The sequence below is a fragment of the Sphaerodactylus townsendi genome, linkage group LG15, assembly GCF_021028975.2.
Source record: "Sphaerodactylus townsendi isolate TG3544 linkage group LG15, MPM_Stown_v2.3, whole genome shotgun sequence".
NCBI classification, from domain to species: Eukaryota; Metazoa; Chordata; class Lepidosauria; order Squamata; family Sphaerodactylidae; genus Sphaerodactylus; species Sphaerodactylus townsendi.
Window position 1 is genome coordinate 15,116,693 of NC_059439.1, and position 26,879 is coordinate 15,143,571.

Genomic DNA, 26,879 nt, shown 5'->3' on the forward strand with positions numbered 1-26,879 from the left:
CCTCGGGACACCATCATTTAGTGCAGTTCTAGGCAGAGTTACAGCATTTCCTTTTCACGGAAGTCAGTGGGTTTTGAAGGGCATATCTCTGCTTGCATCATCTTGGCTGCATGTTACTAGTAACTGGAAGGGGGTTAACCTCCAAGGCACAGATATCTCAGATGGGCTGGAATCAATCAGTACCTTCATGGGCCAAACCTGAACCTTGCGAACAAAGGGAAGTTTCCGGAAACAGAACAGGGAGGGTTTTTTGAGGCCTAAAGGCCTGGCTTGATTTACTCAAGCTAGCCTGATTTCTTCAGATCTCAGAAGCTAAGCAGGGTTGTATATGGATGGGAGAAGATACCAGTGTGATGATGCAGAGGCAGGCAACGGCAAAGCACCTCTGAACGTCTCTTGTCTTAAAAACCCAGTTCAGTCGCCGTATGTCAGCTGTGACTTGGCAGCAAGGAAAAAAAGCTTAAAATTTTGAGTGACGACACTGCCTTCAAGAACGGCTCATGGCCAAACTAGAAGTGATGGGGCTCATGGGTCCGACTCATGGTTGGCAACGCCATTTTGCAGGCCAACTTGGACGTTTTAAAAGGCAGCAGAGCCACACCGTGGCCGCACCCTACAATCTTAGGGTCCCCTCATGCCTTTTCAAGTTTTGAAACAGACTTCTGGCCCTTGAAAAGGCATGTGGTGCGGAACAGGATTGGGTGGTCCCACCGTGCAGGGTGGGGCAATCCTGCAGCATTTCAAAATGGCCGAAGTTCACCACTCAAACTTGGGGTGGGCTGCTTGCCCTGCCTCTGTCACGTGACCGTTTGCAAGGGAAAGCGACTGGGCTCCTGGCTTGAGATGGAGGCAGGAGAAAACTCTCTTAGCTCTCGGTGTCTTCTAGAGGCTCAAAAATCTGTTCTCAGCTAGGATGTGGGACTTCACAGGAGACACGGCAATGAAGTACAGTTCTCAGCCAGGGGGTGCCTTTGTATAGGTGCCATTAAGTCACAGATGACCTATGGCCACCTCATAGGGTGTTCAAGGCAAGACACATTCTGAGGTGGTTTATCATTGCCTGTCCCTGCCTGGTCTAAGAGTTCTGAGAGAACTGTGACTGGCCCAGGGTCACAGCTGGCTTATGGCCACCCTGTAAGGTTTTCAAGGCAAGACATATTCTGAGGTGGTTTATCATTGCCTGTCCCTGCCTGGTCTAAGAGTTCTGAGAGAACTGTGACTGGCCCAAGGTCACCCAGCAGGCTTCATGTGGAGGAGTGGGGAATCCACTGCTCTTAACCACTACACCATGCTGGCTCTCACAAGGGATATGTGGCTACATCTCCACCTGACATGAGAAATGTGGAGGAAGGGCAAAGCATGGAGAACAGATTGAAGGAGGCATCTTATTACACGTGGCAGGAGCTCATGCGAACATATAGGGCTGCCTTATATTAAATGTGAGCATTTTGTGCATCTGACCCAGCACCCATGTCCTCCTAAGCAGCTTTACACCCTTCTAAATCTGCACCATGGGCTTTATAAATTGTAACTCTGGGAAGGATTGCACTGATTCATTACAATCTTCACAATATTCCCACCCCCACATTGCGTCAGATGGGTAGCTGGGTTGGTCTGTAGTAGATCAAGGTTTGAGTCCAGTAGCAAATTCAAGATTTCTAGGGTAGGAGCATTTGAGAGTCGAAACCCCTTTTCTCAAATCCGCTTGTGTCTGACAAAGGGAGCTTTGCGTCTCAAAAGCTTGAGAGCTAGCGAGTTGCAGTGGTTAAGAGAGGGGCACTCTAATCTGGAGAACCGGGTTTGATTCCCCGCTCTCCTCTTGAGATGTGGAGGCTTATCTGGTGAACCAGATTAGCTTGTGCATTCCAAAACACGCCAGCTGGCTGACCTTGGGCTAGTCACAGTTCTTTGGAGCTCTCTCAGCCCCACCCACCTCACAGGGAAGGGGAGAAGGGAAAGGAGATTGTAAGCCCCTTTGAGTCTCCTTACAGGAGAGAAAGTGGGGATATAAATCCAAACTCCTCTTCTCCTAACCTAGAAATGTTGTTGGTCTTCAATTTGCTTCTGGGCTTGGGTGTCGCCTTCTCCTGTTTTCCCCTTCCTAATTGGGTTAATTTTACGAACTCCAGTTAAGGGCGTAAAGTCACTGCAAGGTTTTCCGCCATGAGCCCCACTGCCAAGAGCCAAAGAGATTTCTCAGCCCATGTTCTTATGCAGACCCCCAACATCTAAATTAGCGAAGATTCACTGGACCTGTCATCTTGACCCATTGACCCACATTACCTCTACAGACTCAGGAGCAACTGAGCTGCATGGTGCTTATCATGCCTTCGTGAAGCATTTTAACCTGTTTTTAAAGTAGTGTAGAGACAATTTAAACCGGATCTGTTCCTGCGTATTGATTCGGAATTTGCTGTAATTCTCCTCCACAGCAGCCAACTGAGGGTCAGAGGCAGGGTCCCGGCTCTGATGAGCTATAGTAACATCATTGCAGGAACCAATCTGTAGGTTTCCTAGTCCATCCATAAAAAACTCTGGAAGGGAGGTTTTGAGGAAGGAAAGAAAAACCAGTCAGCCAACAATGGAACCAATTAACAGAGACCAGAACTGTTGGAAGTTTAGCCGGCAAATATGCTGACAGACCTGGCATACAAATTTTGTGGAACTGGTGAGCAGCGATAACGGGGACAAAACACTGGATTTATTGTTGTGGGTTTTCCGGGTTGTGTGGCCATGGTCTGGTAGATCTTGTTCCTAACGTTTCGCCTGCATCTGTGGCTGGCATCTTCAGAGGTGTATCACAGAGAGTCCAGACACAGTGTGTAACACACTTCTCTCTGTGATACACCTCTGAAGACGCCAGCCACAGATGCAGGCGAAACATTAGGAATAAGATCTACCAGACCACGGCCACACAGCCTGGAAAGCCCACAACAACCAGTTGAGTCCGGCCGTGAAAGACTTCGGCAATACCCTGATTTTTTGTTTACTGGGCAATATAATTTTTTGGAACAGCTGAATGTAGAAATAATGTGACAACTTGAAGGAATTCTCAGAAGGTCTAAGGAGGATATTTGAGGTTCTAAATTTGAACAATACACTTGGACTTGACCCCCCCCCCCCGCTTAATTTAAATACATGTCAAGAAAATTCTAAACTAATGGACCTAATGGACCTTTTAAAATAGAAAATGAGGGAACTCATCCTTCACGCTCGAGACGTGACCAAAAAATCACCACTGCCAGCTGAAACTTACATCTAACATTTGAGGAGACTTGCTTGCTTAGAAAGTTGGTGTTGTTATTTGGGAAATGGATACCTTAAGAAATCCAAGAATTGCCCACATGGACAACTTCACTCCTCTACAACCATAAGGGTCAGCAAGCAGCATTCAGCTTTCAAAAGTAGCAGTGTTCAGGATTTTGGAGTCTTGTGGAACATAGAATCCTGCTTCCAGAAGGTATTGATAGACTACCCCAGTACCAAAAAAATGGGGGGGAGGGGGAGCATAAAGAGATTTACCTGAGTGGGCCACCCTCTGCAGCTTTGGGTCAAAACCAACACGCCTGCTTTCCTCTGTACGGGCAAGGAAGAAGTTGACCACTCCGCTGGTGACCACGCAGTTGGGAAAGCCTTCCAAGGGATGATAGTAACCATTTCTGATATGTAGACAGCTGCCGTCTTCTCCTTCCTCATAGAAAATCTTAAACTTGAAGTCATTCCCATTCACACTGCCTCCAACCTGTAAGGAAGATTGGGCTGGGTTAGTACTATCCAACCTTGTTATGTAGCTTGATTTTAGGAATCCTGTCTCAATTGGGATCAGCGTGTTTAGTACTTTGAGGATACCGGGAACATTCAGTGAGTTGGATCCAGCCAGCTTTTCTACTAGTGCAAAAAGAAAGAGAAGTCACGTTTGAGCAGAGAATTAAGCATGCCAAAATCCATTTATTTCAACAATAAAGCATACCTCATTCTGTACTGAATGGCGGCAAATGACTTGAAACAGGAGGAACTCCTTCCAAAATGATTGGGATGTGTGCATGTGAAACATCTTCCCTATGAGGAAAGGCTGAACAGTCTGGGACTTTTCAGTTGAGAAAGGAGATAACTGGGAAAGGGGGAACATGATTCAGGTTTCTGACATTATGCATGGGGGGAAAGGGCTGACAAAAATTACTTTTTCTCCCTCTTCCAAAATACTAGAATTTGAGGGCAACCGATAAAGCTGATAGGCAGAAGTTTCAGGGCAGGCAAAAGAAAATACTGCTTTACACAGTGAGTAATTAAGATGGGGAATTCTTCGCCAGAGGATATAGTAAGGGCCATAGGCTTTAAAAGAGGTCAGACAGATTCATGGAGTTTAGGTCTATCAGTGGCTGCTGGCCATGGTGCTTAAAGGGAATGCCCACTTTCAGAGGCAGCAAACCTCTATTTATCAATGCCAGCAAACGACATCAGGGGAAGACTTCAGTATCTATGCCCTGTTGGTGGGCCTCCAGAAGACTGGTTGGCCACTGTGTGGAACAGGATGCTGGACTAAACAGACCACTGGAAAAAAAGAAATGAAAAGATCCCAAGAAGAAAAACTTGAGTACAGTCAGCCTTCCTTCCTTCCTTCCTTCCTTCCTTCCTTCCTTCCTTCCTTCCTTCCTTCCTTCCTTCCTTCCTTCCTTCCTTCCTTCCTTCCTTCCTTCCTTCCTTCCTTCCTTCCTTCCTTCCTTCCTTCCTTCCTTCCTTCCTTCCTTCCTTCCTTCCTTCCTTCCTTCCTTCCTTCCTTCTGCTTTGGATCACCATTGGGAAGACACATAAACAAACAAACATAATTAAAGGGGCAGAACGCTTTTTCTTCAGGCCTGTCAGAAACCCCGAGCCATGGCTATTGCCTACATTTCATACCATGTCCAAATTGGTGTTCTCCAATACGTTGACCAGTTTCTCAAGCTTGGTGTTTTCAGTGAACAGGAAATCATCGTCCACCCAGAGGTAGTATTTGGTTGTCACCTGAGATATAGCGAGGTTCCTCCCTGCAAACCAACCCTAATGAGATGAAACAAAGCAGGAAGGGGCAGAGGAAGCAAAAATAAGGCAACGGGACAAATGTTTCTTGTCTTTTGGCAAGTTCCCCTTTCCCTCCACACGGTAGCTCATAGCAATGCAAAAACCTTAAACTTCTACCTACAATGCTATGCAGAATTAAACACACACACACACACACACACCAGTTTAACTACTGCAAAGGTAGCAACTTAACTTTAAAAAAGCAAACAGGGTCATGAAATAAATTTTAGCCGCTTTCTTGACAGCCATAAGGGAGGAAGCCAATCAGTTGTCACAGGAAAGACATGCCCTCTTGAGGCCACCAGGGGAAAAAAAGGCTCCGTCCTTTGTTGCCATGTGGTGAGCATCCAGTAGCAGGAGCAACTGAAACAACTGCCTTGGTGGTATGCTTTTGCTATGGAGCTCTTCCCTCACTTGGAAGCCCCCCCGTCCACTGGGCACTGCTCTGGAAACAAGCCTCCTAGACGGCAATCGAGTAAGAGCTATTGACACACCCAGAGTGAGTCCATATAGTCTTAAAGGTTGGAAACATCTGTTAGCAGTGGCTCAGATGCTAGAAATTGGATTCTCCTGCATGGAGCAGGAGGAGGCAGCATTTGCCTTTACTCCATGGAGATCTGAGGAAGGATTATCTTGGCGTGATAGTCATTTCTTCATTTCATTTCATTTATTAATTTTATATACCGCCCTCCCCCTGGGGGCTCAGGGCGGTTTACAACAAGGTTAAAACATACATTAAAACATAATTTAAATATTAGTTACATAAAAACAGAACCCATTTTAAAATGTGGATGGCGTCTGGCTAACTCCCCCCCCCCCCCCTTGTGCCCACGGGAGGCCAGATGACATGGTAGATGTATTTTTAACCAGGCTGGCCAAACGCCTGGTGGAACAGGTCCGTCTTGCAGGCCCTGCAGAAACTCTGTAAGTCCCACAGGGCCCTGATCTCCCTAGGGAGCCTGTTCCACCAGGTAGGGGCCAGGGCTGAAAAGGCCCTGCCCCTCGTCCAGGCCAGTCTGATCATTTTTGGGCCAGTGATCACGAGTAGGTCCTCCTCCGAGGAGTGGAGGGGCCTACTGGGGCAATATGGGGCAATGAGTTGAATAAAGCTTTCCTGTTAAGAGAAAAGAAGAAGATGATTTTGGATTTATCCCCCACCTTTCTCTCCTGTAAGGAGACTCAAAGTGGCTTACAAGCTCCTTTCCCTTCCTCTCCCCATGACAGACACCTTGTGAGGTAGGTGGGGCTGAGAGAGTTCGGAGAGAACTGTGACTTGCCCAAGGTCACCCAGCAGGAATGTAGGCATGCAGAAACACATCTGGTTAACTAGATAAGCTTCCACCACTCAGGTGGAGGAGTGGAAATCAAACCCGGTTCTCCAGATTAGAATCCACCTGCTCTTAACCGCTATACCAGGCTGACTGTGAATCAACTCCTTTCTGCATGCCTGACCCTCACTCACGCTAAAGACACACACACCTGGGAAAGGCTAAAGTTACTGTTGTCCCCCAAGTCACTGGTGGCCTGAGAAGCTGGATTTAACTTGGGTTGGGGCACCAAAGAAGATGCTTACATGCACACAAACATGCCACACCCATACAAACCCACAAGGACCCAAGCCATGGGTATGAAAAGTGGAACCAGTTGAGAGGATCCACCCCGAGGATTCCAAGTTAGTCATGAACTGCAGCCCATCAAGCAAACTTTTGCTGCAGAGATATAGAGCCAGCATGGTGTACTGGTTAAGAGCAGGTGGAGTCGAATCTGGAGAACTGGGTTTGATTCCCCACTCCTCTACCTGAGTGGCAGAGGCTTATCTGGTGAACCAGATGTGTTTCCGCACTCCTACATTCCTGCTAGGTGACCTTGGGCTAGTCACAGTTCTTTGGAACTCTCTTAGCCCCACCTGCCTCACAAGGTATCTGTTGTGGGGAGAGGAAGGGAAAGGAGCTTGTAAGCCACCTTGAGTCTCCTTACAGGACAGAAAGGTGGGGTATAAATCCAAACTCTTCTTTTTTTCATATCTGAAAGCCCAGGAATACTCACTTCAGCAGGACCCCAGAAATCCTACAGGTGATTGGTTATAAAAAGAGAAGCGCCACTGTCTGGTACCTTTCCAAAGGGCATGATGTACTGCTCGACATTCGGCTCTTCGATCTTCTCTGGATGCTCGCTGTCATCTGCCACAATCACCTTGACGTCCGGGTAAAACTGTCTTAGGCTTTTAAGGAGGATCCGCAGCTTGTGGTACCGCAAGAAAGTCTTGGTGGTTACGGTCACAAGATTCCGGATGCTGTTATCTGCAGCAGAAAAAGAATCGGAGCTGAAGTGGAGTGCCGCCCAAAACCGGTGCAGGTCTGTTTCTTTTACCTGTGCTCTATGAGAGTCTTAGATTAATCGCAAGCACAGCAATAGTTGGAAAAGGTTCATTTGCTCACAGTCTGGAGCAGGAGTAGGTAACACATGCCAAACAGTGAGACATGGCAATTTTGTTGGTGAGGGAGCAAGCTTGTTTTCTGCTGCTCCAGAGACTAGGACCTGGAGTGATGGGTTCAAGGTGAAGGAAAAGAGATTCCGCCAAAATATCAGGAAAAACTTCCTGACAGTCGGGGCTGTTTGACAGTGGAATGCACTGCCTCGGAGTGTGGTGGAGTCTCCTTCTTTGGAGGTTTTTGAAGAGAGGCTGGATGGCCACCTGTCAGGAGTGCTTTGATTGTGTGTTCTTGCATTGCAGGGGGTTGGACTTGATGGCCTGTGGGATATCTCCCATCTCTATAGTTCTATGATTTTGCTCAGCACATGGGGCTGGTTCTCCACCCACATGACCAAGAGGAGACAGCATTGACTAGTTCCTAATATGCCTGGTCAAACACATCCCATATTTACCTCCACCTTTGCTGCCATAGCATCACCTTTGCTGCCATAGCAACATCTTCATGGGTAGGCAGATGTATTTTTTTTCAGCAGTTGTACCCAAAAAAGTTTGTCTACCCTCAGTCTACAGCACAGAGCTACCAACAATACTGGATTCCCTCAATATGGCGCATTTAACACAGAGACATCAGGATGGAGTAGAAAATGTTGACAGAGAGAAAAATTTCTCACAATACTTTCTCACAATACTAGAACCAGGGAGCATTCATTGAAAATGCTGGGGGGAAGAATTAGGACTAATAAAAGGAAACACTTCTTCACGCAACGTGTGATTGGTGTTTGGAATATGCTGCCACAGGAGGTGGTGATGGCCACTAACCTGGATAGCTTTAGTAAAGGGGCTTGGACAGATTTATGGAGGAGAAGTCGATTTATGGCTACCTCAATCTTGATCCTCCTTTGGATCTCAGATTGCAAATGCCTTAGCAGACCAAGGGTGATCGGAATTGCAACAATGCCGCTACAAGGCCATTGCGTTCACAGGCTCCTGACCCTGACATGTGAGCTCCCAAAGGCACCTGGTGGGCCACTGCGAGTAGCAGAGAGCTGGACTAGATGGACTTTGGTCTGATCCAGCTGGCTTGTTCTTATGTTCTTCTTATGTTCTTATACTGTTTAATGCTATATCGCCTTTCTTCAGAGGTTTCATTCCAAGAACAGAAAGAAGTGAATATCTGCTTTGACATGTAGATTTGTGCTTACTTCCTGTTGGTAATTCTCTCTGGTAAGAGATCCTCTTGCATTAGAAGCAGAGTGTACTGAGGTAAACACAGTGACATTCACCCATGTGTGTGGGCTTGCAATGAAAGCCTTTTGGAGCCAATTCATAGTTTCTAACTAATAAGGAGTCTTTATTAGTGAAGTCCATTCTGGATAGAAGAATGGAGAGAGAGGGCCTCTATTCTAATCTAGCTAGCTGTGTGCATCTCTCTCCACATGTGGTACGAGATGGAGGGTGTGTGAAAGAATGGTGGAAAGTGAAGGAGAAGCAAGAAGAAAGGAAGCTCCCTGAGAGTATCAATCTACACATCAAAGGGCTAGTGTCAGAGCAGTAGGGGGTGCCTGTTAGGGAAACCCACAAGTATTGCAGAGAACTGGGTTTCCTCAAATGGCATCCCTCCAGGACTATGTCATGTAAGGAAAATGATGAAGGAGGAAGGCTATGGCTGATTATGCACAAGGTATCTGGCATGTGATGGGGGCAAATGTTTGTCGCAGCAAGGTTTCTTGTATGGACCTATTTTCTGGAGCCCCACTTTCACTTTCTATTCTGTCTGTGGCAAGCAACACCACTTCTAGCACAACTAGCTTCTATTTTAAAATAAGTCTCTCTCTTCTCTCGTGACAGCAAGAGAGTGACAGAAAGAGAGACAGAAAGAGAGTGCAGAGGGGGAGAGAATATCAGTTCTAGTCTTGGGACTACTGAGTGCGATGACATCTATGTATTTAAGGCTATTGATGGGTGGAATTAAGAGAACTGGGAGAAACAGAGGCCGAGCAGGCTGCAAGCTGACTCCGTGGGCTGCCTCCTTGTGTGTAAACAGAGAAATGCAAGGATACCCCACTACAAGCCCACTGTGCAGTGAAGAGTCCTGAGGTAAGTGTTCCATAATGGGCCTACATCTCCTTTTTTGTATGCACTGTGGTCCTGATCCAAACAGGGCACCAGACATGTATGAACTGAGAATCCACAACACAACTTACGTGCTCTGTAATATTTGAATTGGCACACATCTATGGCACTACTTGGCCACACTATATAGGATTGCTCACCTGGTCCTGGGTCAAAGAGAATGGGAAGAGGAAGCAGTCGGATGGTCACAGGAAACTTAACACAGTATGACCCCATTTCAAAGCTCACTAGAAAGCAATTGAGAGGCAATTGATTAGGGACTGATTGCTCAAATGGTCCATGGACAAACTTTTAACCTGTTGGAAGGAGCTGTGGTGCCATGGTTCAGGACATGTGTTGAAGGCAGAATAGCAGAGGAAGAGGCAATAAAGGGTTTAGGTTCCATAAGAAATTTGGAATATGGTTCCTCCTGAACATCAGTCTCCACTGAATGGATGCTACCTGTGCTTCAGAGCATACCATTGAATCAAAGAAGAAGAGTTTGGATTTATATCCCCCCCTTTCTCTCCTGTAAGGAGACTCAAAGGGGCTGACAATCTCCTTTCCCTCCCCCACAACAAACACCCTGTGAGGTAGGTGGGGCTGAGAGAGCTCTGAAGAGCTGGGACTAGCCCAAGTTCACCCAGCTGGCATGCGTTGGAGTGCACAAGCTAATCTGGTTCACCACATAAGCCTATACAGCTCAAGTGGCAGAGTGGGGAATCAAATCCAGTTCTCCAGATTAGAGTGCACCTGCTCTTAACCACTACACCTCGCTGGCAAACTGACCAACATTGTTCAGAAAACTGACTGCAATGCTATATGAGTGGTCATGCAGAAACCATACATAGCTTACATGGAGGGTAACATTTTGCTCTTTTTAAAAAATCAATTCACACCATATACACATGCTAGTTCCGGTGATGCCTGCAGAAATAAGCCCAACATTTTGTGATTGGACTTAGCCTCAGTGGCAGCCAGTTAGTAATTGGTCCACCCTTGTGACAGATGTTTTTGAATTGGCATTTGCTGCCCTTTTTCAACATTTCAAAAGCCCTCCCAATGGTTAGGGACTTCTGTATTTGAAGAACAATTGTATTTGAAGAACAATTTTACAACCACTTTTCCTCTACCTTAAGGAGTCTCAAAGCAGCTTACAATTACCTTCTCATCCCCTTCCCACAACAGAGACCTTGTGAGGTAGGTGCAGCTGAGAGAGTTCTGAGAGAACTGTGACTCAGTAGTATAATGAGGGGTCTGGAGCCCCAGGCACCACTTCAGCAGGTCATGTGGGGGGGGGGGGTTGCCAAGCAACCACCCTTTGCAACTGTGCCCCTGCCTGAACTTCCCATGGAATTTAGGAGCAGGGGCGCAGTCGGATGCTGAGCTGGCCAGCAAGGCAGGTCTATTTGATGCTGGGATCAGCTAGGTCGGATCCGTCTTTAAACTTCAGGCTTCCTGGCTGAACGTGGAGCTTTGTGGGGTGGGGTGGGGTGGGGGGGAGATGGAGTCAACAGAATAAATCTGGAGCTGGTCATCCTGATTGTTCAGTTAGATCCTGGCCTTAGCATGGCTTGGAAGCCTGCAATTTAAAGCTGGACATGGCCAAGTCAAGCTCAGGGCTGCCCCACTCCAGACTCAGAATTCAACTAGGTCCCTGCTCTCAAACTCCATGTGGAGTTTGGGGGTTTGTGGCTGGCAATGAGACCCTGGTGAGACCTACTGAAGTGGCACTCAGGGTAGGGTGAGCCATTTTAGAAGAAGAAGAACATTTTGGATTTATATCCTCCCTTTCTCTCCTGCAAGGAGACTCAAAGCGGCTTACAAACTCCATTCCCTTTCCCCCTCACAACACACACCCTATGAGGTAGGTGGGGCGGAGAGAGCTCCAAAGAACTGGGACTAGCCCAAGGTCACCCAGCTGGCATGTGCTGGAGTGCACAGACTAACCTAGTTCTCCAGATAAGCCTCCACAGCTCAAGTTGTGGAATCAAATATGGTTCCTCCAGATTAGAGTGCACCTGCTCTTAACTATTACGCCACTGCTGCAGTTATTCCCCTACTGTGAGCAGTCCAAGGTCACTTCTTGTGGAGCAGCGGGGCGCAGAGAGCTGGAGCCCTGGATGCCATTTTGGCGGGTCATGTTTTTAACCACTACACCATGCTGGTTCTCAAACCTGATGCAGCAGTTAGAAGGTTTGTCCAGTAGCACTGACTGTAGGAAGAGACCTCAGCCAGATATAACACCATACAGTCTACCCTCTTAAGCAGCCATCTTCTCCAGGAGAATTGAAGAAGAAGAAGAGTTTGGATTTATATCCCCCTTTTCTCTCTTGCAAGTTGACTCAAAAGGGCTTACAATCTCCTTTCCCTCCCTCCCTCACAACAAGCACCCTGTGAGGTTGGTGGGACTAAGGGCGATTCCGCACATGAGTAAAATAGGTTCAACCCAGTTCCCTGAGAAGGGTACTAACCTAGGTCGAAGCCATTGTTGTTCCCCACTGCAACCGAACTTGAGGCATGGAGGGCGGAATCATCCTGTGCCTCTTCACTGATCCGTTCCGATTGACATACTGCTCCCATCGCCATGTTCCGTCTATCCCCACACACATTATAAAAAAAAACCGCCAAGCAGGAATGGAGGTGGACGGCGGCGCTTTTGATTGGCCAGCTGTCCGCATGCCCGAAACACTCAGCTGTGATTGGCTGAATGGGGGACTCCTGGCACCAGAGATTCCGCACTTTACTGGAATCGAGCTGAGTTCGAGCGTGGTTCTCTGAAAAAGTAGTAGTTCCCAACTGGAGTCAGAAATTTGACCGTTACATGGGATGAAGCTGGTACAAAACCACGTCGATCCCAGTGGTTGTGCGGAGCACTTAGGTCGAACACAGCTCGAACTTAGGTCAATAACGTAACTGCGGAATCAACCTGAGAGAGCTCAGAAGAACTGTGACTAGCCCAAGGTCACCCAGCTGGTGTGTGTGGGAGTGCCCAGGCTAATTTGAATTCCATAGATAAGCCTCCACAGCTCAGGTGGCAGAGCAGGGGAATCAAACCCAATTCCTACAGCTCTTAACCACCTGCTCTTAACCACTACACCACTGCTGCTCCTATCTTAACCACAGCGCCACTGTCGATATCTGTTTCCTGGCTTTCAACTGTAATTCTGGGGGATTTCCTTGTCCCATGTGGAGGTTGGTGCCCCTGATTCTGAGAGTTCAACTCACCCATGTCTACAGCATTGACTAGAAATACAGTGCTGGTGTATGTGACATGTTCCAGTATGTGATTTAGTAGCTTCACACTGGAGGTGGAGATGGTTAGCTCTTTTCCCCCTTGTCCTTGCACCACGTCTTTTGATATATCAGCGAGCATGTTCAAAGTACCAAAGGAGGCTCGTAGAATCACCTATGATTTGGAAAGGAGATGGGGGACTTAGAAGCAGTGTCTTAAAAACGAAACTACATGCAAACAGTATTGCGCAGACATTTGTTGACATTCGTTTAATACAAATCACCACTTTGCTACTTTCTCCCATTCCTTTGGGAGAAAGACAGACCTAGATTTTTAAAATGAATAAATAAATTAGTCCTGTTCAGACTGAACACTGTATTGAATTAACTGCCACATTAACTGCCAGAATGGTTAGGAGCGTGTCCGAAAAGCGTCAGTTTCAGGATATCAAAGTGTTTTGACACTCTGCTCAGAAACCAGTTAGAGAACATTTGAATCTTCCACCTGCTCTTAACCACAAAACACACTAGCAGGAAAACTAGCTGAATTTTTTTAATCACAAGCACCCAAACATTTTTTTTTTTTTTGCTGGCTTCAATTAGCTGCTCATTTTACATAATGTTGCCAGCTCCGGGTTGGGACATTCATGGGGATTTGAAGCTGGAGCCTGCAGAGGGAGTTCCATGGGGTATAATGCCTTTGAGTTCAACCCGCAAAGCTACTTTGTTAAGAACATAAGAAAGAGCCTGCTGGAGTCCATCTAGTCCAGGTGCCTTTGGGAGCTCACCTGCAGGATGTGAAAGCAATGGCCTTCTGCTGCTGCTGCTGCTCCTGATCACCTTCTGCTGCTCCTGAGCATTCTCCAGGGAGCACTTGCCATCTAAACATCAGTTGTCATTCCCAGAGATCTCATGGCACCACCACGAAGATGGCAACTCTAATTTTACACATCCACCATCCGCACGTCCATTTGAGGACCACCCAGTTTTTGTTAACCCAACAAACAGGCATTCGGGAGTGCTTGCTTTTGTACGCTTGTTAAATACAAAGTGAAACCCCAGATCCTTCACAGAAGCACCTACTGTGACTCCATTGTATTGTCTAGAAACCCAGGGTGGGAATAAGCCCTTCCAAGTGTTCGTGAAATACATTACCTGGAGTTTTTCTGTCCTTTCTCCGTGGAAACCAAGCCCTTTTGGAACAAAGCAAACAAACCCCACATGGAGCAGTTAGTAAATACAGAACGTAGGACAGAGATGATTAAAAATTGAGGCAAGAAAGAAAAGTGCATTCAAACCTATTTCTCTCTAGGACAGGAGTTTTCCCTTCTGTCTTTGGTTACTGTGTCTGTTAAGAGAAACTTCCTCAAAATTTGGAAGAGATAATAACCCTGGGTTGTTGTTGTTGTTTTTGTATTCAGGAAACAGTAGGGCTGCCTGAAAAATAACTTGGCCATTTCCTCCATGTGAACTGATTTCTGTTGCCTGTAATCCCAGGGTATCTCCAGCTACCACCTGGAGGCTGGCAACCCCATTCATGGCAGAATGGGGATTTGAACCCAAGCCAACACTCTACCTAATAACCCATACTGGCACTCATGTGACTGTCCAGAACATGGGCTATTTAAGTTCATAAGCTCTTCCAAGAGCCAGTGTGATTAAGATAAGGTGGACTCTAATCAGGAGATTCGGGTTGGATTCCCCACTGTTCTGATGAGTGACAGACTCTTATCTGGTGAACCGGATGTGCTTCCCTGCTCCTACACATGAAGTGGGCTGGGTGACCTTGGGCTAGTTATAGTTCTTCAGACCTCACTCTCTGCCCCATTTACCTCACAACAAGGTGTCTGTGATGGGGAGAGGAAGGGAAAAGAAGTTTGTAAGCTGCCTTGAGACTCCTTACAGGAGAGAAAGGTGGGGTATAAATCCAAATTCCTCTTCTCTTCTTCTAACAGAGAATAGTGGCAGCTAGCAAAGAATTTAACTAGTCCAGGCAGGGGCAACTTCCACCTGGCAGGCCAGACAAAGGAACAACATTTCCAGCCCCTATTTGGTGCTCAGCATACCTGGAATTACTATGGTGTGCAACGGCATCACCTCAGCGCCATAAATGGGGTAGCTTAAAGGTGTGTTTGGTGCAGCAATAACTGCGTCTTTTTTCAAGGCGGGATATCTGTAATAAAGCAGAGAGAGAGGGGGGTAGCAAATAGACCAGAAGCGAGCACACACGTACCCCCAAAAGTGCAACAGCATTTACAGGGCCAGAAAACCCACATTTATAACCCTGTTTTGTTTAAAATGGACACATGATTCTTCTTTATACGGTGGCTGTAGTAGTAGTGATTTATTGTCAGTCATGGGTCGATTCCACACAGAGCAAATATGGCGGGGGGCAGGATTCTATCTAACCCGTTTGAGAGGGGATACTTGCACAGGTCACGCCCCCTCCCCCGACGAGTGTGCCCTGTTTTATTTCCCTCAAGCCGTGGTTTTTGAAAACGGCTAAACCCACGATCCTTTTGAAAAATCCCAGGTTGAAGCTGCTGCCACGTGAACAGCCTGGCAGGCGACGCTTCATTTCCCTCCCTTCCCATGTATTGCAGGAAAAAAATTTTTTAAAGAGAACCGTCTCCATGCGAAGGTGCAAAAGGCACGGAAACCCAGATTGTTTCCATGGGCATGCATGTGAATGGGGAAAAGGTAAACAGGTTCCTTTAAAAAGACTGCAACCCATTACACAATTGTTGTACAAAATCGCCCATACGCCATCACAATGATAAAGATAGCATACATCATAAGTCCCATGGATATACTAGGACATAGGTGTCAAACTCGCGGCCCTCCAGATGTTATGGACTACAGTTCCCATCATCCCCTGCCAGCATCATGCTGGCAGGGGATGATGGGAACTGAGCTCCATAACATCTGGAGGGCCGCGAGTTTGACACCTGTGCACTAGGATAATATTTGTAACAGCATAGAAATACAAAACAATAAAATACCAGCATCACATCAAAGTTTCAACATTTTGATCTACAACTCATTTCCTCCTTAAAATAGTGGCTAAAAAGGTACAAGTAGCCACTGTAACAATGACCTTAGGGAAAACATCTGTCAAAAGAAAATACAGCCTATCATCATCAGAGCCATTGATTTCAGAAAGAATTTGGTGGAGGTATTCACCTTGAATGTCATCATGGAGGGGGCAATGTAAGATATATTGGGCTAGGTCTGTGGTGGCGAACATTTGGCACTCCAGATGTTATGGACTACAATTCCCATCAGCCCCTGCCAGCATGGTCAATTGGCCATGCTGGCAGGGGCTGATGGGAATTGTAGTTCATAACATCTGGAGTGCCAAAGGTTCGCCACCACTGGGCTAGGTCTTCCAGCTGACCTTTTGGTATCTACCAAGGAGATATTCAGTAGGAAAAAACTGAAAGTGGAGGCTGGTAAATGCCTTTCTTAAGGAGCGATTGGAGAGAGTTTGGTGGGAAGATAGTGTGGGTACCAGTGGTGTAGTGCCAAGAGGGTGGGGGGCGCGCACGCCAGGGTCATGCTGGGGCGATCTGGGTGTGGTGGGGGTGTGGTGGGGGTGAGGCAGGGGCGCAGCACATACGTGTGTCCTGGGCACAGTTCCCCCTAGCTCCGGCCCTGGTGGGTATAGTTTGCAAAATATGTCCAACAGACTGATGGGTCTATAATTTGCTGGATTAAGCTTCTCCCCTTTCTTGTAGATTGGGACTACTCTGCTTCCAGTTAACAGGGTGGATTCCATACAACAGAAATAAAACATCCTGCAGACATTTTAAAAAGATCTGTTTTGGCATTTTGTATTTCCACAGTGTGGGAGTACACAAGCGTTGCCAGCCAACAGTGGCATATTTACGTAGGGAACATGGGGTACCCAATGTCCCCAGGCGCTCCCCCAGTGGAGGGCGCAAAAGTTTCAGGTTCATTTGTGGGTTTTTTTGTATTTTTAGTGTTTTTTCAGTTTTCGGCCAGCAGGGGGTGCAGTTTTTAGGCTAGCAGCACCAAAATTTCAGGGATTTTTCAGGAGACCCTCCTGATGATGCCACCAAAGTTAGGTGTGGTTTGGTTCAGGGGGTCCAAAGTTATGGACTCCCAAAAGGGGTGCCCCATCCCCCATCGTTTCCAATGAGGGTCCATAACTTTGAACCCCCTGAACCAAATTTCACCAAACCTGGAGAGTCTCCTAAAGATACCCTGAAATTTTGGTGTTGCTAACTTAACAATTGCACCACTGACAGCAGGCACCCCCCCCCCCCAATTTCCCCAGATTCTCCTTTTAAATCCACCCGCTTTGGCATGGACTTAAAGGGAGAATATGAGGTCCCCAGCTTAAACATTGAAAGTGATGCTGTTTCAGGGTGGGGGAGAATCCACCCCAAAACAGCATCACTTTCAATGTTGTTTTAACTGGGGACCCTAGATTCTCCCTTTAAGGTGGATTTAAAAGAAGAATCTGGGCTCCTTAGTTTAAAGTGTTGCTGTTTGGGGGTGGATTCCACTGGAGGTGTTTTGTGAGAGATGATGCTGACGTTTGTTTGGTAAATGTTTGCTGGGGGTGATTTGTGAAAGATTTACATGCTTGCATTGTTTCTCAGGCTAACAACCTACCTCATAGGGTTGGTGTGAGGACAAAATTAGGAAAGAGAGTTGGTGGGGAGAGAGCCATGTCTGTTTTGCTGGGGGTGGGAGGTGTTTTGTGAGCTGGTGGAAAAATCATTGTATAGCAGGCTGGTTACATACATCAAAGAGGCATTGATTGGTTATATATGGTAGTTACATGAATTCAAGAATGCATCTCATTTACTCAGATACGCATCCCCCTGACACCTAGGCAATGCAGCCTCTATTCTATGCAGATAGTTGCATTTACCTTCTCTGATACTCTTCAACACCTCTTTCTCGTCGTTTCTTGTGACAGAGGGTAATTTGATCTCTAGCGATATAGCCAACTAACTGATAGGACTGTCATTGGTCCTTTGTTTGTTAGAATATTCATTAACTCTTTTTGGGTCCAAGCCTAATACAGGGGCGGGGATGATATGGGGAAAAACCCCAGGAATGCATGAAAGGATATATTTACATTTTGGCATGCGCTTGTACAATGTATGAGATGTCATTTTACTTATTTAAAACATTCTATCCTTTCCCTTTTAAAAACAAATGAGATTTTCCCAATATTGTCATTCTGTCATAAGCGTTCCTAAGAGTTTTCAGTACCATGGCTACATTCCGATGCAGTTACCAGTCAACTTAAGCCAAAATGTACATAAAATGGCTTACAGCTAGGTTGACAAACACCCCCACACAAAGAATCTCAGTCAGAAATGAGCCTTAGTCCTTTTTTAAATATCAAAATTGAATGTACCCGGAGAGCTACCAACCTTGCATATTGGGCATGTGTGCTATATGCACTCCTTCCAGCACACATTGTCACCAAGCTGCATGAACAGGGCAGTGTGCATAGTTGCCATACTCACACTGTCTCGGTACCTACGCACCCTGAAAAATCCAACAATATGTGTGGACTGGAGAGGCAATGCGCAAAGAAAGCAGCTGTATAATCTAGCAAGGAAAACCAAACACTTTCCAATGCCCAATGTTGTGGTTATGCTATTAATTGTATTGTGATGTAAAGTGCAATAATGTAATACAAATATACAAACTCAAAAACAGCTCAAACCCGCCAATATATACTATATCAGTATTGCAACCCAAAACCCACTTATTTATCACAAAGTGCCAACATGGCAATTTAACCTGAATATTGAAGTTTTTGTTTAGAAAAAACGGTTGGCTCTGAGGCGTGCGTTACTCAGGAGTAAGCTTGGTGGTAGTCGGTGGCTTTGCTTTGAAGCAACCGTGCAACTCTTCCAACGGGTGAATCACGACCCTAGGAGGGTAAGGCTTACTCAGAAGCAAACCCCATTGCCAGCAACTGAGCTTACTCCCAGGTAAAGGATCGTGCTTTAGTTCTTCGCATGAAAATCAGTGGGGTTTAACAGCACTTAACAGGGTTACCTATACTGCTTCCCCAAAACTAGGTCTTAATCGAGCCCAGCAGCCCAGGCCAGCCTAGATGTGTGTGGGGGGGGGGGGGGCTCTGTTTGCGTGTGCCCACAGAGAGGGCTCTGAGTGCCACCTCTGGCACCCATGACATAGGTTCGCCACCACTGTACCATATCATACATGGATATGTATACTATATCATACATCATCATACCTGTTAAAACCGATACTAAGCACTCTTGTTCAGGTGACACTCCATGTCTGATATAGTATATATTACGGGTGGGGGTGGGCTGTTTGTGAGTTTGCATATTTGTATTACATTGTTGCACTTTACATCACAATATAATTAATAGTAGAACCACAACATTGGGCATTGGAAAGTGTTTGGTTTTCCTTGCTAGATTATACAGCTGCTTTCTTTGCGCACTGCCTCTTTGCGCAATGGCATGGCCATTGGAGAGTGTTTTGTTTTCCTTGTTAGATTATTGGGCTTACACCCCTCCATTTTTTCAGGTATCAAAGAAAGAAGTTGTCCTGGTGTCAGGATGCTTTAGGGGTGCTGGGGCTGCTTAACACTTTGGGCTTATGGGGGGATGGGAATGATGCTCTGTGTTTCATTTCCTGCAGCTCTTACCACCAGGGGCTCGCCAAGGTCAGCTCCAGCAGACTTTTGCTCTTATCAAACTGACTGCATATTTCTCTGTCTGTTCACATGGGGGTGGGGTGTGTCTCCTCACTTCTTATTACTGATGTTTACGTGCGGAAAAGTCAATTCTGGCTTTTCCAAGCTGCTCTCTGGATGTATGAATAAACCTCTGTTCTCTACCAGGTGTTGTTTCTATCACTGGAGGTTGACACCTGGCCTTGGGGGAAAGGGGGAAAAAGAGCAGGGAGTGATACACGACTGTATTGGTAATTCGAATCTCAGCCAAGTCTCAACCATGCTTCTAAGCCAGTGGTGGCGAACCTATGGCACGGGTGCCAGAGGTGGCACTCAGAGCCCTTTCTGTGGGCATGCATAGAGTGCCCCCCTCACATCTAGGCTGGCCTGGGCCACTGGACTCGATTATTAGCATTAACCTAAGACTTAGTTTTGGGGAAGCAGTGTAGGTAACCCTGTTAAGCTCTGTTAAAACCCACTGATTTTCATGCAAAGAGCTAAAGTGTGATCCTTTACCTAGGAGTAAGCTTGATTGCTGGCAATGGGGCTTGCTTCTGAGTAAACCCTCCCAGGGTCATGATTCACCCATTGGAAGTGTTGCACGGTTGCTCCAAAGCAAAGCCACTGACTACCACCAAGCTTACTCCTGAGTAACGCACACCTCGGAGCCAACCATTTTTTCTAAACTAAAACTTCAGTATTCAGGTTAAATTGCCATGTTGGCACTTTGCTATAAATAAGTGGGTTTTGGTTTGCAATTTGGGCACTCGGTCTCGAAAAGGTTTTGCCATCACACGGTAAGTTAATTACCAAAATACCACCCAACCGTAAGAATTCTTTGGCGCTTTGGTACCGGCCAGAATGGTAACTAGGAAATAAAAGGGTGTAGTGGTTAAGGTGTCAGAGTACGATCTGGGAAAAGAAGGTTTGAAGCCCCACTCTGCCAGATTCCACATGGGCCAAAAACAGCGGTGTGAAAATGGTGTGAAAACGGTGTAAAGTGGTTTAAAATGATATAAAAAGGGTTTACACCGTTTTCACACTGCTGTTTTTGGCCCATGTGGAATCCGCTTCTGTCACGGAAACTTGTTCTGTTAGTCTCTTGCCTTGAAAACCCCATAAAAGATTGCTGTGAGTTAGCACTACTTTACACACACACACACACACACAATATCACACAGAGGAAGTCGTTCAGCTCCATCAAACCCTCCCACTCCCTTCACACACTGGTTATTTTTGCATTCCAGACAATCCTCTAATATATAACATAACATTTCCTTTTTCAAAGAGTTGCACTGAGTCACATTTAGTTAAGTTCCCCCCACCCCTCCTGTAACACCTAAAAATAATTTTTCAAGGGGTGCTGTGTGGTTTCCGGGCTGTATGGCCGTGTTCTAGCAGCATTCTCTCCTGACGTTTCGTCTGCATCTGTGGCTGGCATCTTCAGAGGATCTGATAGTAGGAATGGAAAGCAAGTGGAGTATATATACTGTGAGGTCAAAAGGGAGGCTCTCTGAATAGAGTAGCCTGGTATGTGAGTCACAAAGAAGTCTGTAGCCTGGGAGTAACAATGATTGTTACTCTGGCCGTGAAAGCCTTCGACAATACAATTTTTCAAGGATTTGTATAATTTTTGACACATTTTGAAACCATACTATTGCGTGTCACAGATTAGGGCTATATTTACCATTCATGCATCTGATGAAGAGGACTCTGGGTCATGAAGGTTTATGAATCCAACAAATCCAAACTCTGTTGTTATTCAGTATAATGTGTCACTTGTCTGCTATTCAGAAATGTTATGTCTACATTTCAATCTTTTACTGTCACATTGCCAGGTACAGCTTCAAAAAAGCATGAATAGAAAAATCACTGATTTCCTCCTAACAGACAGAAATATTTGCATCTCTGTTGCCTGACTTAAGAGGGTATTTGTACCAGGTTCTCACACCTTCATCCAAATATTTGAGAGGACTTTCTATGGAAAATATTACTGTTTTTAAAGTAACAGCCAATAAAATCAGAGTGAGCCTAACGTAACAACTGCACGAAGTGATCAAAAGCTGAAACTTCCTGTTTTGATCAGCATTAAAAAGGTAAGCAGCAATTAATTTGGCTCCACTTTTCAGTTAATGGTTTAGCACACATGAAAGGTAACAGTGACTATCAGAGTATGCATATCACACCTATTCTGCAATCATTGAACTGGTTACTGATTAGTTTCCAGGTTCAATTCCAGCTGCTGGCTGTCACCAGAGCTCTTTTGGAGTTATCACAAAGTGCTTTGTGGTCTCAGGTCTCCTTATCTGCAAGGTGCAAAATACACTATACCAGATAGAACAAAGCCTTTAAAGGTCTTACCTTGCTTATAGGTAAAATCAGTAACTGCTTGTTCCTCCATCTTCTCTATCCCTATGTATTGTTGAAGGTTTTCACGGCCAGATTCAACTGGTTGTTGAGGGTTTTCCAAGCTGTATGGCTGTGGTCTGGTAGATCTTGTTCCTAAAGTTTCGCCTGCATCTGTGGCCAACGTCTTCAGAGAATTTTTCTCTGTGATACACCTCTGAAGATGCCAGCCACAGACGCAGGCGAAATGTTAGGAACAAGATCTACCAGACCATGGCCACACAGCTTGGAAAACCCACAACAACCAGTTCTCTAGCCCTGTTTGCATGTTACAGAGAATACCTGAACATACTGAATGTGCATGAGTATATTCTGTTGTAAGAAGGAGCCAGCGTGCGTTGACTTTACAAATGAAACTGGAGACCAGTACCTGCATAAATGTGGGGTCTCAGGTTCAGCTGTACATGTGTGGATGAGATTTACTCAATGCACTGTAAGAGAACGATCAAGTGTACACTGTAAACAGCTTGTACCTGCATTTGCTGTAACTTGTGAACAGGGTTTCTATTATGGTTCTCATCTATAGGGGAACAGATGCTTGACAATGTCAGGAAGATTCCCATGTGACTATCATTCTGTAGAAAGAAGAACTGTCCAGGAAGCCATTCTTAAAGAACTGTCCAGGAAGCCATGGCCAATAGGCCATGCTGGCAGGGGCTGATGGGAATTGTAGTCCATGAACATCTGGAGCACCATAGGTTGGCCACCCCTGGGATAAAGGATCCCATTTTCCCGTTTTTGCGTTCACGTGCATCCATGTCGGCAGCGATTGGAGCCCATGGAAACAATCCAGGTTGCTGTTGAGCCTTTGCACGGAGATGCAGCTATTTTTAATCACTTCCCACCCATGCGTAGCTACGCAGGCATGCACAAATGAACCCCACACCACTGCTGGGGCCTCTTGCCCAACAAAGCAAGGGGCGGCCCTCAACCCATATGAAGTAGGTAGGAGGAGCTGCTGAAAGCCATGAATGCCAGGTGTCCACGCCCTAGAGTGGACAGGTATAAGTGTTGTCATCAGGGGTGTAACGAGGCAGCCCTGGGCAAACTGTAACCCTGGGCAAAACCTGAGTTGGATACCCCCCCACCCATGGGCGGCCACTCCACCACAACCAAATTTCTTTTTGCACCAGAACATTGGTGCCTGCAGGGGGTGCATTTTTAGACATATCAGTACCACAATTTCAGCATATCATCAGGAGACTGTCCTTATGCGACTCCCCAAGTTTGGTGAGGTTTGGTTCAAGGAGTCCAAAGTTATGGACTCCCAAAGGGGGTGCCCCATCCCCCATTGTTTCCAATGGGAGCTAATAGGAGATGGGGGCTACAGTTTTGAAGGTCCATAACTTTGGCCCCCCTGAACCAAACTGCACCAAACTTGGGGGGTGCCATCATCTCCAGATGATACCCTGAAATTTTGGTGCTGATACATCCAAAAATGCCTTCCTGCAAGGGTCATCCTAGAAATTTGCCCAAGAATCTTTGTTCTGCATTGAGTTTTCTGCATTGCTGTCAATGGGGGTTGCAGGCTGTGGGGGGCACATTTCTGAAGGCACAGTCTCATAACTTTCAGGGTCTCATCAGGAGACTGCCCTAATGATACCCCCCAAGTTTGGTGCAGTTTGATTCAGGGGGGCCAAAGTTATGGACCCTCAAAACTGTAACCCCCATCTCCTATTAGCTCCCATTGGAAACAATGGGGGATAGGGGCACCCACTTTGGGAGTCCATAACTTTGGCCCCCCTGAACCAAATCTCACCAAACTTGGGGGGTAGCATAAGGACAGTTCCCTGATGATACGCTGAAATCTTGGTGCTGCTAGCCTAAACACTGCGCCCCCTGCAGGCCAAAAATGGAAAACCACTAAAATACCCAAAAACGAACCCAGCATTTTGATGCCTCCCACAAGGTGATGCCCTCGGCAGCTGCCCACCTTGCCCAATGGGCATTACGCCAGTGGTTGTCATGAGCCTTTTCTTCCTCTTCTGTCCCTCCCCCTTCTTGCAGAAGTGGAGCTATGGGTTCTTGGGCTCCCCCAAGTATGAGGTCTGAGATCCTTTTGCCCATTGGCTAAAAGCTCCCTTACTGTAATAATATTACTGGCAGCATACACAGATTTATTTCGACTTACAGTCAGAGACCAGCATATACAAATGAGCACACTGATGTTAAAATACAAATATTGTTAAAAACAGTACTGGAAAAAAATAGTTTTCTGTTAATTTAGAATTCACAAATTGCAAGTTACAAGTTAAATCAATGGCAATAAAATACAAATTAAATAAGATCTAAAAAAATAGGCCTTTTTATAACTTTCATTTCCCCCCCCCCTTTTACAGTACCTCCGAGCAAACTTGGCTACATTTGCCTTTAATTATTTTTCTGTTCCATTAATCAAAATTGAGATGAGAGTTTTCCTTTCTCTTCCAGAATATTTCATCAATATTGGGTTAATAAAATTATGCCTTTCAGCATCTAACAACTTGCAGTCAAAAATAAGGTGTTCAATAGTTTCTAATGAGCTCTTGTTGCACAAGCATTTACAATTCTCAGGGTTTTTTAAAAAGATATTTACCAGTTAAAACTAGCGTTGGTAAAGCTTTATGTCTTATCAACATAAAACTTTTCATATTCTGAGGGTTGTCTAGAAAATTAATATATTTTGTCATTTTGGTTTCTTTAAAATTACTTGTATCAAAAAGGGGCTCTTTAGTCTATTTATATCATTACACCTTTCTACATCTTCAATTCTTTGTTTAATTAACAGACGAGTTTGATTATATTCAGTTTTTATCAATGTGTCTATAGATAGGCCGTATGTCCTCAGCTTTAATTCTACTTTTTGTCCCCAAGGAGATTTATATGTATCTTTACTGATAAGATGTATTAGACCTTTTGTAGTGTCAAATACCCTGAGCCAATACAAAAAACTTGCTTGCCATATTCTAGCCTCAATTGAAATTAGGCCAGCATCCAGTCTAATGGCAGCATTTGAAATGTATGAGGGTGCCTGAAAAATAGTTCTTAAAAATTTAGATTGGATCGGTTCTGGAAGGTTTTTCAGGCTGTGTGGCCGTGGTCTGGTGGATTTTGTTCCTAACGTTTCGTGTGGTATATTGTCCATGTCCCAGGGTGGGGAACCAATCATTAACTGTTTGGGTGGGACTTGCTATGCAAAGGTGTGGTTGAGACCCCCTCACTTCTGCAGGAGTATATCGCATGCCCTGTAGTTGTGGAAAGGTCTACATAGGAACCACAAAACGCAGCATTCAGACCCGTATTAAGGAACACGAAAGACACTGTCGGCGTAACCATCCTGAAAAAATCTGCAGTTGCAGAACATGTGTTAAACAAAACTGGACATAACATTTTATTTGAAAACACTGAAATTTTGGACAATTCAGAAGCCTACTATGTCAGACTGCACAGGGAAGCCATTGAAATTCACAAACACTGGGACAACTTCAATAAGAAGGAAGAGACTTTGAAGATTAGCAGGGCCTGGCTCCCAGTACTTAAAAAATGGACTAATAACCCCACCCGCAATACAATGCACTCAACCACACCTTTGCATAGCAAGTCCCACCCAAACAGTTAATGATTGGTTCCCCACCTGGGGACATGGACAATACACTACACTAAACTTTCCCTTCTCACTTAGATACAGTGAGAAACAGACTTTTCTCTGTGATACACCTCTGAAGATGCCAGCCATAGATGCAGGCAAAACGTTAGGAACAAAATCCACCAGACCACGGCCACACAGCCCGGAAAACCCTCCAGAACCAGTTGAATCCGGCTGTGAAAGCCTTCGACAATTAGATTGGATTCTTTCTAAAATCCTGTTATCATGTCCCACACTAAAGATTGAGCCATACGACATCTTTGTCAAGGATTTCGCTTTATACAGCTTTGGAGCTGCCTCTATATTGCAAGAACTCTTCTTCCAATAAAATCTTTTGATAGCGTCAGCACTCATCTCAGCTTTAGTAGCTGCATTGATCAAATGCAAGTTATTCTTCCCATTACTTTGAAACGTTACCCCAAGACATTGGTATTGGCAAACTTGCTCCAGCCTTATTGAGTTAATTTGCCATATTCTGGGACCTTCACTATTCCCATATGCCATAATTTTGGTTTTATTATAATTAATTTCTAATTCATTTTGCTGACAATACAGAGTAAAAGCTTTCACGGCTCTCTTTAAACCTGTAGAAGTTCTTGATAAGAGAACTGTGTCATCGGCATATTGTAATACCGGAATATGTCGATCGGCAAGTTTAGGAGAATGAAATTCATTCCTCCTCATGTGCGGGGCCAGGTCATTTACATATAGGTTAAATAATAGGGGAGACAGAATGCATCCTTGTTTCACTCCTTTTCTGGTACTAATTGCTTCAGTTAGATGGCCGTGTGAATTACATAACCTTTAAGGCCTTGCGCGGCCTGGGACCTCCGTCTTACCCCATATGTCCCGAATCGGCCTCTGCGCTCAGCAGAGGCCAATTTACTGGTGATCCCTGGCCCCTGCATGATACTGCTGGCCTCCACCCAGGCCAGAGTCTTTACAGCTCTGGCCCCCGCCTGGTGGAATGCTCTTCCACCAACGGTCCGGGCCCTGCGGGACCTTGTTGAGTTCCACAGGGCCTGCAAGACCGAATTGTTCCACCGGGCCTTTGGGGAGACTAGCCGTTGATAGGGGCCCCTTCCTCCCGTTGTTTGCTGCTGTAACATCATGTGGCCCCTACTGCCCTTCTTTTCTGATGTATGTCTAAGAGGGAATTGGTAGCAGGCGCCATCTTGAGCTAACATTAATATTAATTTTATAAGCTTCATTTTAATGGGGTAGGGTTTATTTTTATTAGAGCCATCTTAATTCATATTTATTGTATTTTAAATTGATTGTGCTCTATCTGTTCTGTACACCCT

The 26,879-nt window shown here is 45.7% G+C and overlaps 1 protein-coding gene across 1 annotated transcript in view; it reads right to left on the reverse strand.

The window, feature by feature from the left end:
* Positions 1-1,975: 1,975 nt before the first annotated feature.
* The window catches only part of B4GALNT2 (beta-1,4-N-acetyl-galactosaminyltransferase 2), a 36,652-nt gene continuing 11,748 nt past the window's right edge, over positions 1,976-26,879 (reverse strand). The window contains exons 3-11 of the mRNA XM_048517823.1: positions 17,745-17,891; positions 14,908-15,014; positions 13,997-14,034; positions 12,836-13,016; positions 9,769-9,855; positions 7,174-7,361; positions 4,900-5,040; positions 3,523-3,742; positions 1,976-2,534 (exon numbers count right to left, since the gene is read on the reverse strand). Of these exons, the coding sequence (XP_048373780.1) occupies positions 2,323-2,534; positions 3,523-3,742; positions 4,900-5,040; positions 7,174-7,361; positions 9,769-9,855; positions 12,836-13,016; positions 13,997-14,034; positions 14,908-14,935 (1,095 nt within the window). The 5' untranslated portion in view covers positions 14,936-15,014; positions 17,745-17,891 and the 3' untranslated portion in view covers positions 1,976-2,322. The remainder of the gene's footprint in view (positions 2,535-3,522; positions 3,743-4,899; positions 5,041-7,173; positions 7,362-9,768; positions 9,856-12,835; positions 13,017-13,996; positions 14,035-14,907; positions 15,015-17,744; positions 17,892-26,879) is intronic.